The 14,077-nt window shown below is 37.4% G+C and overlaps 1 protein-coding gene across 1 annotated transcript; it reads right to left on the bottom strand.

Moving 5' to 3' along the window:
* Positions 1–12,959: 12,959 nt before the first annotated feature.
* LOC109239380 (17.6 kDa class I heat shock protein-like) lies at positions 12,960–13,761 on the bottom strand. Its single transcript, XM_019405934.1, has one exon. The coding sequence runs from the start codon at positions 13,630–13,632 to the stop codon at positions 13,171–13,173; it is 462 nt and encodes a 153-aa protein (XP_019261479.1). The 5' UTR covers positions 13,633–13,761; the 3' UTR covers positions 12,960–13,170.
* Between the last annotated feature and the right edge of the window lie 316 nt (positions 13,762–14,077).

The raw sequence follows: 14,077 nt of genomic DNA, 5'->3' as shown, positions 1-14,077 counted from the left end.
CATCTTGAAGGTTTTTGGGATAGGGTGAGGGGCAGCTTCTTCAGTGTATGGTTGTTCAACGAACCTCCCCACGTCGCGTTTTGGTAGTAACTTGGGAGCGCCGGGGATCTTGTCTACCCTCTCCTGATGTTCTTTCATTTGGTCGCGGAGTGCCTTGTTTTCATTCTCCATTTCTTCTATCTTCTTTAGGATGGCTATTAGCGTGCCATCGTTGGTCTGTGCCTCGATGGGTTTGTTATTTGCTCGTGCAGCTTCAGGTTCACCCATGGCAGCAGTGGTATCTACCGTTGGTATACACCTGTCGTTACTTTGCGGTGACTTCTCAACCAAGCCACTTAGAGTGCTTGTTAGCCATTCTTCCAGTAGCTTCTTGACTACCGAGGGTGCTTCCTTAGCCGCAGATGTGGAAGCTCCTTTTTCATGCAAGATCGTCAGATCTTCGGATGGGGAAGATGAGATCTCTGCACCTGGCGTGATGCTAGGGGTTGCATTCAAGATTCCCTCGTCACCGGCCTCGTTGAGAGGATCAAGGAGATTGGCTATAACACCCACTATTGATTTCATTATGGTGTTATTTTCAGCCATCTTTTGTTTTCGTGTGGTGTAGAGAATGGTAGTTGGTTGCTCTCTAGGTGGATACTATGATTTTGATTCTCGAAATCCCCACAGACGGCGCCAAATTGTTTGGCTCAAAAGTTATCGATATACTTTGCAAGCTTAAAAACAATCAAAAGTAAGAAAGGGTAAATCGTAATCAAATATAATAGACCTAGAGATGAAAAATGAAGTTGTTGTTGTAGATCTAATAGTGATAATATGAACTCAAGAGAAAGTATTCGTTAGAGATAGCGATAGAGAGAGAATATGAGAAAATGAGAGAGTTGTATTATTTCAGAATCCTCCTCCTTTTACAATGCGAAGGTCTCCCTCATATAATAAGAGACCTTCCTCGAAATAATCAAAAAGTTACAAAAATAGGTAACGTTTTCCTAGTGAAGACACTGAGTCCTAAACGATGTCGCTTTTGTCCCCACGTCCGAGTCGTACCCTTACGTTAGTCGGCGTATATTCACTGGGCGTACCCATTGGCGTAGAGACGCTGACGGTTAAATTTGACCCTATACACATAAAATACTTTTAAAGCGTATAAGGCGAACAATTCAAGGCATAAAACGTACATGAAACGTTACGTTCTTAAAATATGAAATGAACACCCTAAAGCGTAAAGTGTGCAGTAGTCAAACGCGGCATCAACAAGCCATAGTTGTCTCCTATCGTTTAGACGCTGACTCTCCATGAGACGAGTCCCTATTTCGACTATAAAAGATACTAATATAATAGTGCATTTGCAAGTCTTACGTCCATCAACTATTTAAGATATAGATTATATAAAGTATTTCTTGTTTTCAAAAAAAAAAAAAACTATTTAAGATATATTAGATTAAGGAACAAGATTTATCTTGAACAAGATTTAATAAGTATTAATGATGATACTGGCCAACTATTTGTTAAAATAAGCCTTTTTTTTCTTTTAATATTTGAGTGTCAAATATGCAAATTAGTAGTAGCTAATATATTGCGATACTAGCACAATTTTGGTCAAAATTCAATAATTTTTTATTCAGCTGGTAAATGCTAATTTTGCACAGTATGAATTTTATCTTATTTTCAAGGAGAGAAAATGAGTTCTTAGTTGCCCTTAATAATTCGATAACCTTGTATGGGTCAAAATTAGACCAGAGAAATTCGGCTTGCGAAGACATAAAGCCAAGGTCGGACAGGTCAAGGTCGGACCGTCATCAATAAAGCCAAGGTCGGACAGGTCAAGGTCGGACCGTCATCAATAAAGCCAAGGTCGGACAGACCAAGGTCGGGCCGTCATCAATAAAGCCAAGGCCGGACCGTCATCAAGAAGATCGTGGTCGGATAGGCCGAGGACGGACAGTCATGAAATTGCTAGTTTGCTTTAGAATACTCAAAAGGAATATTCTACCGATCTAAATTGTACCTTTTGTAAGGATTTTCTATGGATACCCCCCTTATAAATAGGAGGGGAGGACTTCCCATTGAGGGGGCGCTCTCTGGGTCTCCCTCTCCCTCTTTCTAGAAAATATGTAAACACATCTCTCAAAAGAGAGAAGAGGATCTGTGATCCAAAACCTTTATCAGATCCAAAAAGGGTCTAATGGTTCTTGTATTTTGTCTATCATTCATCTTTATCAAATGAAAGAAGATCCGACTAACTCAAGATCGGGTGAATCTTTTCCTTTATCTACATTTTATTGCCATTTAATGTTATTCAATGCATCTTTCTTTATGTTATTAAATCTGGCTATAATCACGCCCAATAATTATACTCGGCTATGTTTTTCTACTCATATTATTCGTCTCGGATCTAGAGTTAATTATATTTAACTAGGATTTACCCCTTCATCTATTTGATTGATTTGCTTAAAAAGTGTTAAACAACTTTTGAGTCAAACAATTTGGCGCCTTCGCCATCAAAGATTAACAGTTCGACCTCGCTCGAACTGGGACTCAGGCTAAGTGCCTTCGCCATCAAAGATTAACAGTTCGACCTCGCTCGAACTGGGACTCAGGCTAAGTGCCTTCGCCATCAAAGTTTGCAGTTCGACCTCGCTCGAACTGGGATTCAGGCTAAGTGCCTTCGCCATCAAAGATTAACAGTTCGACCTCGCTCGAACTGGGACTCAGGCTAAGTGCCTTCGCCATCAAAGTTTGACAGTTCGACCTCGCTCGAACTGGGACTCAGGCTAAGTGCCTTCGCCATCAAAGTTTCACAGTTCGACCTCGCTCGAACTGGGACTCAGGCTAAGTGCCTTCGCCATCAAAGTTTGACAGTTCGACCTCGCTCGAACTGGGACTCAGGCTAAGTGCCTTCGCCATCAAAGATTAACAGTTTGACCTCGCTCGAACTGGGACTCAGGCTAAGTGCCTTCGCCACCGAGGTCTGATAAGTTCGACCTCATTCGAACTGAGTTTAAGGCTAAGTGCCTTCACCATCAAAGTTTGATGGTTCGACCTCGCTCGAATTCGAACGGGTTAACATTTCGATAAGTCGAAATAACACCCTTTAAGGCCAAGAGCCTTCGCCAAAAAGAAGAGTTCGACCTCGATCGAACGACGACGGGTTAACATTTCGATAAGTCAAAATAACACCCTTTAAGGCTAAGGGCCATCGCCAAATAGAAGAATTCGGCTTCGTCCGAATCAGCCTTCGGCCTCGTCCGAAACAACATTCGGCCTCGTCCGAATCAACCTTCGGCCTCGTCCGAATCAACCTTCGGCCTCGTCTGAATCGACCTTCGGCCTCGTCCGAAACGACATTCGGCCTCGTCCGAAACAACCTTCAGCCTCGTCCGAATCAACATTCGATCTCGTCCGAATCAACATTCGGCCTCGTCCGAAACGACATTCGGCCTCGTCCGAATCAACATTCGGCCTCGTCCGAAACGACATTCGGCCTCGTCCGAATCAACATTCGGCCTCGTCCGTAACGACATTCGGCCTCGTCCTAATCGACATCCGGCCTCGTCCGAAACAACATCCGGCCTTGTCCGAAACAACATTCGGCCTCGTCCGAATCAACATCAGGCCTCGTTCGAATCAACTTTCGGCCTCGTCCGAATCAACATTCGGCCGTCCGAAACAATATTCGGCCTCGTCCGAATCAACCTTCGGCCTCGTCCGAATCGACTTTATGGCCAAGGGCCTTCGCCAAAGAAGAAGAGTTCGACCTCGATCGAACAACGACGGGTCAATATTCCGACAAAATCGAAATAATACCCTCTAAGGCCATAGGCCTTCGTCGAAGAGAATTCGAAATGTCCCTAAGGCCAAGTGCCGTCAGAAAATATAAAGAAGGAAAGACCGGGACTCGCCATGCGGGAATCTACCTCGCACCAAAGTCGCAAATAGCGAAAACATGGAAAAGTACAAGGCAAATAACAACGAAAAGTTCTTGTTTATACAAAGTCACTGCGCAAATAGTCGTAGATTACATACGACCCGGATCAATGGTAAAAAAAAAAAAAAAACGCAGCTATCTTTTCACTCGGCGTCACCATCGCCACTCTCTTCACCACCATCTTCAAGATATTCTCCCTCGGCATCGGCATCCTCAGCTGCAACCCATACTAGTTGACCTCCCCATCCGAATTTCTCGAACTACGATTAATGAGGTCCGCTCACCGAGCTCGACCAAGAGACGACCTCGATAAGCGGAGGGACTAACTGTATGGGTCAAAATTAGACTAGAGAAATTCGGCATGCGAAGACATAAAGCCAAGGTCGGACAGGTGAAGGTCGGACCGTCATCAATAAAGCCAAGGTCGGATAGGTCAAGGTCGGACCGTCATCAATAAAGCCAAGGTCGGACAGACCAAGGTCGGGCCATCATCAATAAAGCCAAGGCCGGACCGTCATCAAGAAGGTCGTGGTCGGATAGGCCGAGGTCGGACAGGCCGAGGACGGACAATCATGAAATTGCTAGTTTGCTTTAGAATACTCAAAAGGAATATTCTACCGAATATTCTCTCTAAATTGTACCTTTTGTAAGGATTTTCTATGGATACCCCCCTTATAAATAGGAGGGGAGGACTTCCCATTGAGGGGGCGCTCTCTGGGTCTCCCTCTCCCTCTTTCTAGAAAATATGTAAACACATCTCTCAAAAGAGAGAAGAGGATCTGTGATCCAAAACCTTTATCAGATCCAAAAAGGGTCCAATGGTTCTTGTATTTTGTCTATCATTTATCTTTATCAAATGAAAGAAGATCCGACTAACTCAAGATCGGGTGAATCTTTTCCTTTATCTACATTTTATTGCCATTTAATGTTATTCAATGCATCTTTCTTTATGTTATTAAATCTGGCTATAATCACGCCCAATATTTATACTCGGCTATGTTTTTCTACTCATATTATTCGTCTCGGATCTAGAGTTAATTATCTTTAACTGGGATTTACCCCTTCATCTATTTGATTGATTTGCTTAAAAAGTGTTAGACAACTTTTGAGTCAAACAAACCTCCCTCCGTCTTTTAATCCCCTTTAGTTATATACAGCTTGGACGACACCAAAATATAAATTTGTTATTTGTTAAAGTTGTATGTGAATAACTAGAAAATTGATGCCAGTTTAATCATTTTCTCTCGTGCAATTTCGCATTCCTTCCTTAAGCTTTGATGATAAGAGGGTTTGCTCAGATGGTTAGCACCCCTCACCTACAATCTCCAAATCGTAAGTTTGAGTCACTAAAGGAGCAATTACTCCAGGAAAAGAAAAAAAAAACTTGAGCCTTGATCCTTTTTTTAAACATCTAGGATAGGCGGCCAACCTCCTCGAGAGAGCTATTGCAATCCTCTTATCCAGTTAATCTTAATACTAAATTCACAATTTAATTAATCTAAATTCACGTGAACTTGTAAATTTGCGATTTAATTAAGGAAATTTTACCTCCTATAGCAAAGGTATACACCCTATTTATTATAAACCAAACTATTTTAAAATATTAGTTTCTATAGCTACCTTTTATATTTTATAGCAAAATAGATATTTATGGTATACTCTACCGTTTAGGCGTTAGATACGCTATTTATGTTTTTCTCTCTCTTTCTTTCAATTATTCTCTCACAAAATCTCAGCAAAATACTTATTCTTTCTCTCTCCACGATCTCTCTCTCTCACAGCAAGACTGTGATAATTGTTAAAGCACGATTCTCTCTCACATTCAACATTTTTGCTCCAAAAATTCGCTGTAATTGTTAAAATCCACACCCTTAACACTATTCTAGAAGCATTGATATACGAAACCTGGAATTATGAGCTTCGGCAGCAGGATCCAGACAATTTTTGGCCGGTTCACGCTTCTTCTTTTTCTCTTCACTCTTTTTTTTTATTAATTTCACCATTGTTAGCTTTTCAGCAAAAAACTTCAAATTTCGTCTTCAATAGTGATTCAACAACTCCGAAGAGGGTTACACGAGGTTAGGGGTGGCAAATGGAGGGGTCGGGCTGAATTTGCGCGGGTCAAGATGGGTTAGGTCAATAAATGGGTCATTGCCTAACCCAGCCCAAAGTGTACTTGGGCTAAGATGGGCTAAACAATGGGTCATAGCCCAACCCGCCCAAGTTGACCCATATTTTAGAATCATGCTCATCTTGCATAAAAAAGCCTTTTGCCTTAAAATGTGTAAGTTGAAAAATATTTTTGCAGGTGGGGGTGGGGGAGGGGGGTTGAGGTGGGTGGGTGGTGCAGAAAAACGAAAAAACAGAAAATAGAAAATTGAAAATACAAAAACAAAAAAGTAAAAAAAAAATTTGAGGGGATTTGCGCGCAGGGTTAGGGGGTAGGGAGTGGGTGGGTGGTGCAGAAAAATAAAAAATAAAAAATTGAAAATACAATAAAAAAGTAAAAAATAAAAAAAAAATTGAGGGGGTTAGCGCGCGCACGCGTAGGGGGCGGGTGGGTAGTGCAACAACAACAACAACCCAGTAAAATCCCACAAGTGGAGTTTGGGGAGGATAGTGTGTACGCAGACCTTACCCCTACCTCGAAGGGGTAGAGAGGCTGTTTCCGAAAGACCCTCGGCTCAAGATAATAAAAGGAGACAAAAGGAGAGGATATTAGATTCATCACGGAGATCATAGGAAAAATACGAACATTAAATGCAGAAGAAAAATGCAAAGCAAAAACGGTGGCTAGTAAATGGATCCAACGTCGAAAAAGAAAATAGTAAGACACGACATTGCCCCTAGCTCTCTTAGACAAAACCATACCGGACTGGGCTCACAAAGGTACAAAGTAACGTAAGACTCAACTACCTCCTAGCCTACAACCGTAATACTCGACCTCCACAACTTCCTATCAAGTGTCATGTCCTCGAAAATCTGAAGTCTCGCCATATCCTGCCTGATCACCTCTCCCTAATATTTCATAGGCCGCCCTCTACCTCTTCTCGTGCCTTCCACAACCAGCCGCTCACACCTCCTTGAGCATCTGGGCTTCTCCTTTGTATATGCCCGAATAATCTGAGCCTCGCTTCCCGCATCTTGTCATCAATGGGTGGGTGGGTGGTGCAGAAAAACAAAAAAAACAGAAAATTAAAAATACAAAGAAAAAAGTTTTAAAAAAAAATTTTGAGGGGGTTATCGCGGTGCAGAAAATTAAAAAAATAGAAAATTAAAAATACAAAAAAAAAAAAAGTTAAAACTTTTTTTGAGGGGTTTGGGAGGGTAGGTGGATGGTGCAGAAAAACAAAATAAAAAAAGGAAAATTAAAAATAGCAAAAAAATGGATAAGTTGGGTTGAGATCCCTATATTTTGGGTGAGTTTAATGGATTGTAATTGGGCTGCTTAATGGGTCAGAATTGGCTATAAAAAATAGAGGTTTTTTCCTATCTATACCATATATGAAACTTTATTACCAAAAATGTGCATAGTATCTAAATTACCCACCTAGTCCACACTTTTCCTACAATTTCTGTACCATTTGTTTAATACACGATTAATTGGGCAGAATCTTCCATAATTAACGCGCTAAAAATCAGAAAAAAAATCTTGCGATTGATTGGGTCTACATTAAAATTCTGCCTTAATCACCTGCGAAAAATTAGGAAGCCATTATGGAAGTAAATATTCTTCCAGATATTTTCCACCATTGATAGCCATTAAAAAGCTTGAAAGCTTTGAATTCAAATTTGGGTTTTCAAAAATCATTATTTGTTTGGATTGGGTGTTGTTGAAAATAATCGGGAATATGGTTTGGAGTTTATATCTCAATTTTGAGGGTTTTTGGTGAAGATTAGACTTGGTTTTGACAGAATTTCAGATTGAAACTCGAAGAAGAAGAAGACATATTGCAGAAATAGTAGATAAATTGTAGATTATTTGTATTCTGATTGTAGATGCTTTATTTTCTATTTTCACAAATAAAAAACGGCTAAAACTTCTACAAATCTTTTGAAAAAACGCAATTATGTCAAAAACCACAATTATGCTACAATTGGATGAGAATTGGGATATAAAAATTTAATGTACCTAGTTTGTAGATATTTTGTAGATAAATTGTAGATTATGTGTATTCTAATTATAGGTTCTTGGTTTTCTGTTTTCACAAATCAAAAATGACTAAATCTTCTACAAATCTTCTGCAAAAAACGCAATTATGTCGAAAATGTCAATTATGCTACAATTGAAATGGGAATTGGGATATTAAAATTCAATGTATCCAGTTTGTAGATATTTTGTAGATAAAGTGTAGATTATTTGTATTCTGATTGTAGATGCATTGTTTTCTGTTTTCAAAATTATCTACAAAGTTACTACATTTATACGACAAAATAAACTACAATCTATGATTAGAAATTGTTGATTTCAAAATGTTTTCTTTAAATAAATTATCTACAAAGATTCTACAAATTACAACAGTTATAGTACAATTTAACTACAATGTCTGACATCCTAAAATGGATGACTACAAAATTTAAAAGCTAACGACAATATAACTACAAAAACATCTACAAAATAACTACAATTATATTTGGAAAAGCAAGGAGTTTGTCTCAAAATCTAACTTGGAGATCAACTGTTAGAAAAAAGATAGGCGCTCATCCAACCACTTAAAATACTAATATTATTTTTGCCCATTAGAAATTCAAACTTGAGAACTTAGAAAGAATTTCACAAAAGAAAATACAACATCAGGAATATGTAGTTATCAATTACCCTTGCTCTGGAGATCAAGATTTGCATTTCCAATTAATTAATCAAGTCCATTGACGTAGAAACAAATACGTTCCCACATTTTCTCATGTTGAATTTACATGAAGACGGAAGCAGCAATGGAACGTGGGCGTAAGGGGATGAGGGGTTAGGAGAGAGAAAGTGAGGAATTAGTATTGAAAAAAAAACGGAAATGCTTTAATTAAGGAGTAGAAAATATCTCATTAATTATAACCTTAATTAGATATGGTATAGAAATGGTAATTTGGTATACTAAATGTAATTTACTCAAACCTTAAACATGTAGGGTAAAAAGGTTTCCTAGGTGGGATAGGAATGTAAACATTCCTAAAAAATAATGGGTTAACTTGGGATTAGCCCAAATAGACCCATGAGCTAAAATGTTTGTAGCCCAACCCTTTAATCTCTGAGCGGGTTTGGGCGAGTTGGATGAGTTTGGGCTCAAATTGCCACCCCTACACGAGGTATACCCACTAAAGCACTCAATTTTGATGGGTCATCTTTCGATTTGCGAATCACTCAAGAGGAACCTGTATCTGCAGGTTCATTAGCAACCATGGAAACCGAGAGGCGAACAAAAATGCGCCAATGACCCCTATGAAACAAGGTCAAGATGAGAAATCTTCGAAAAAATTAACAGTTCCTGATGTTCCTCAATTTCTATACAAGACTTAAATGTGGAAAAGAGAAGAAAACTTATCGATATTGCATCCGGGAGCAAGGGAAAAGAGGTCGCTAAAGGAAGTAGCTCGAAAACACGGAAGAACAAGATATTTTAGATATATTTATATGTATTTGTGTCCGCATACACTGATTTTAGTTTGCACAGTAATTTTCATTTTTGTTTTTAGATGTATTTATATGTATTTGAGTTCATAAAACAATAATTTTTAACACATCAACAGTTCTGTCATTATTGCCATAACTCAAAGTTGTATTTTTGTCATTATCAGTGTATTTAGATGTATTCATGACTGAGTTCTGTATTCATGTATTCACTGTTTTGTATGTACTGTATTTTGTATGCATACAATGACAAGGCACGAACTGATGCTTTTGATGTTGTGTTAGTTTCAAATGTGCCTCAACAACGATCTAGGAACATGTATGCATTCAATTCTTTATATATATATATATATATATATATATATATATATATATATATATATATATATATATATATAAGTGTTATTAATCCACTTTTTTGGAGAGATTGTGGTTGTATGTCGCATCATATGCAAAGTATTTGAGCACTTGTGGATTGATTTCACAAACAACCTTTGATCCTAATTTACTCCGGCTAAGATATGATGCACTCCTTTGGGACTATGCTATGCGGAAGTTAGATGCCGATGCGATAAGCGACAATGAAGCACCGACAAAGATTATTAGGCAAATCACAAATCAAATACTTCTGTAAATATAGTTATAGAATAGTTTTCTGTTTTAAGATTGTATTTTTAGCTTATTACTGAATTGTTCGTGGTTCTACGCAACCTTTATATTGAATACATGAATGTGTTTTTTGGGCTACATCAACTGTTATTATGAATATATTCATTTTTTCTGATATACTTCTGTATTTAAATTCTCATGATTCAAGAATCCATTTTAACTTTGCTATTTTTTTAGAAGTGCTGAAAATAATTTAATCAAATGTAATTGTATTAATAATATTTTAGTTATTCTGAAAAACATGAATTTTTTTTTAAATCTTTTTGTAATCAATGTATTCATATTTAGTTGTATTTATCTATGTTTGAAGTCTAGTAAAAACTTTGTTTAAATACACTGAATGTACAAGAACCACTTACAGTATATACACGTGTCATGTATGTATCCTGCTGTATTTCTGTATTTGTGTAATCATGTACATAACTGTATTATGTATTCAAATGTATTTTGAATTGAATTATAAGAATGTATTTAACCACCTCTAGTATATATACATGTCCTGTTATACATATACATACATATATATACATCATTTTTTTAAGGTATCAGAAAACTTAACAGTAATGTATTTAGTCAACTACACAGTTGTATTCTGTATTCAAATGTATTTTGAATTGAATTATAATAATGTATTTTACCGCTTACAGTATATATACATGTCCTATTATACATATACATACATATATATACATCATTTTTATAAGGTATCAGAAAACTTATCAATAATGTATTTAGTCATCTACCTTTAAAAAATTCATCTAGGAACAATCAAATACATCTAGAAACCAATAAGTAATAGAAATCTTTAACACATCCAAAAACAGGGATTGAAGGAATTAAAAGCAGAACATCAACTAATTCCTACGTGGGGCATTTCTACAAGTACGCTTATTATGTCCGCCCTGCCTACATATACTACACGTATGTTGACTCTTCTTTTGAAGCAATTCACTTAATGGCTTATTGCGCTTCTTCTTTAGTCTTTCAAGAGGTCTCTTCCATTTTGAGTGGTAAGACAACTTCCTCTGATATATGTGTTGTATATTCCATTCATTTCGGTTAGGGAGAGGATACACGGGGACCTCGTATGTCGTTACAACAGACTTTGACTTGTAATAGTCCAAGCAATAATTATCCGGCACTAGAAATTTGCTTTTCAAGATAGCCCAAGCATGTGGGCACGGTAGCTCGTCCACTTGGAACCTCCCACAACTGCAATTTTTCTTTTGGAGGCAAATGATGTAATGCCATCATTCACCATGTGCAGGTGTTCAGTCGATGGTACAACCTACATTAAACGGAGAAACATCAGTTTTGAACATATGTACAAAACATGTATTTGTCCATGAATACATGGAGTACATACAATATGCATGAATACAGGTAGTATGTTGATTACATACTTTATACATGACTACATGCTTTCAATAAATATTCATATTGCAGGCTATATTCGGACATGTATTAATCGATCATATTATAACTTTCTTATACATTACACCATAATTTCAAATAACATATATATTATACCGATTGAATACATGCTTTCAATAAATAGGGAACATTACAGGTTGTATTCATGTATTCATCCGACAAAAGTACATAATGTATTCATATATCTTAATTTTGTGAATGCAAGTAATTATAGCAAACTAACAAAAATTTTCAGTCATATGTGTAGACAGTTCCTCATTCCAGAATGACGAATTAACACTGTTAAGCTTGCTATCTAGTAAATCGAATTGCTAAATATTATGTAAATACTTGTATCAATGCCGAATAGAAAAAATTTCTATCAATGACGGTCGAATCAAAACCTCGAACTATCTCACAAAAAAAAAAAAGTTGAAGCTGAATATACAATGCTCTATTTTTGTGTCCAATGTCTGAAAAAATATGCTAATTAATTGGGTTGATAATGAGGCATGTTAAAATTGATTTTGTTACATTATATTTGGAATGTATCACGCTAATTGATCCTCTTTCCGTTATTAAACTAACTGAACAGACCTATTTTAAGGTGATTGCCGTTACTGTATTCATGAATACATGGCGCGAATACATCAACATACAGTTGTGTACAACTCCTCTGTGTTTTAGGCTGAAAAGCCCATTAACGTAGAAAAGATTAATTACCAAGAAGTTTCGCATTCCCTCAAACGAGAGCATTTTTCATTCACGTGGATAATGTACAACTAATTTAACTACTCTGAGTTTTCAACTAAACTAATTACACCGACTGAGTTCGTCTTCAGTTATGCTTGATGTAATTTTGAATGATAGCCCGTGGCGTGGAGGTATAATTAACTCAAATAACCGTCCATTCAAATCATTTAAATCAAAACCGGTAGAGGTATAATATATGTATAATTTATATATTATATGTGTATAATCGTATATAATCAATGAATAATCTATGCATATGATTAAAAAAAATAAACAATAAATATTACGGGCTGTTTGTAGAAAGATCCCTCCCAATGACCACCCACAACTGTAGGTTCGTAATTCTTTTCTCAACTTCTCCCATTAAAAGGATAATGCTTTGGTAAGTCGATCGTAATGGTTTTAATTGTGGATTCTTTAATAGGTCTACTCTACATGTCCTTACTTTGACACTTTGTACGAAATTAAAGTGCAAGAGTGAAAAAATTTAAGTTGTTGACCTTACTACGTAAACCAATACCCAAAAGGAGTTGAAAGACGAAGAAGACGGAAAATATGGGAGATCGAACAGGATTGAAGGATAATACGACACTTCAATTCTATAACAACACTATTGCCTTTTCCCCATAGAATTTCAACAAAATTACATCAAACACGCCTTTAAGCGAAAAACAGACTCGACTACAGATCAGATACAAAAACAGAGCAATTTCTATTCGATTTCATATATACTTGCTCACATATCATAGCGTACTTACATATTTCAGCTAGCTAAAGCGTCTATCTAACCAGTGATATCAATGGATTTGACATCTGGCTTCTTCACCTCTTCTTTCGGAACAGTAACAGTCAGCACTCCATTCTCCATCGCCGCCTTAACTTGATCCATCTTAGCATTCTCCGGAAGCCTGAATCTCCTCATAAATTTGCCGCTGCTGCGTTCCACACGGTGCCACGTATCATTCTTATCTTCTTTCTCCACGTTCCTCTCTCCGCTGATTTGAAGAACCCTATTGTCTTCGATCTCCACTTTCACTTCCTCCTTCTTAAGCCCAGGGAGATCTGCCTTGAACACATGAGCCTCCGGAGTTTCCTTCCAATCGACTCGTGTGTTAGCGAATGCAGAAGTTTCCCGTGAATTGGAACCTGGAAAGCCCAATTCCCTGAAGGGATCAAACACGTCAATTGAGAATGGATCGAAGACGCTGCTTCGTCGATCGCCGAACACTCTTGGTATCAGTGACATTTTCAGTAAACTTTTGTAGCAACTCTTTTCTCAATTTGCTTTAAGTTTCAAGTTCATTGGTGGAAGGAAGAGGACCTGGGTAGGTATTTATACTGTCGTAGAGGAGTGTAGTGCTTTCTGGATATTTCTATCCGCACCGTTATTTCTGCATTCCGGAACGTAGATAAGCAGATGCGAGAACTTTCTGGACCAATCCCGTTAGGCCCATACAAAAACACGTAAATGCGCTAGGGAATTGGGTCAACTTCTCTGACGGCCTTTCATTTGCGGCCCAAATTCATTAGTCGTCATCTGTATAAGAAGAAATAAGAAAAGGAATTTTTACCTACAATAATAAAGGTTGATACCTTATTTATTTTAAATAAATATCATTTTAAAAAATTATATTTCATAGCTATCTTTTGATTTTTATAGCCAAATATCTATTTATGGTCACCTCCTACCC

This window comes from Nicotiana attenuata, unplaced genomic scaffold (genome assembly GCF_001879085.1).
Source record: "Nicotiana attenuata strain UT unplaced genomic scaffold, NIATTr2, whole genome shotgun sequence".
Lineage (NCBI taxonomy): Eukaryota > Viridiplantae > Streptophyta > Magnoliopsida > Solanales > Solanaceae > Nicotiana > Nicotiana attenuata.
The sequence above is the reverse complement of the archived record's forward strand: the minus strand, read 5'-3'. Positions and strand labels throughout refer to the sequence as shown.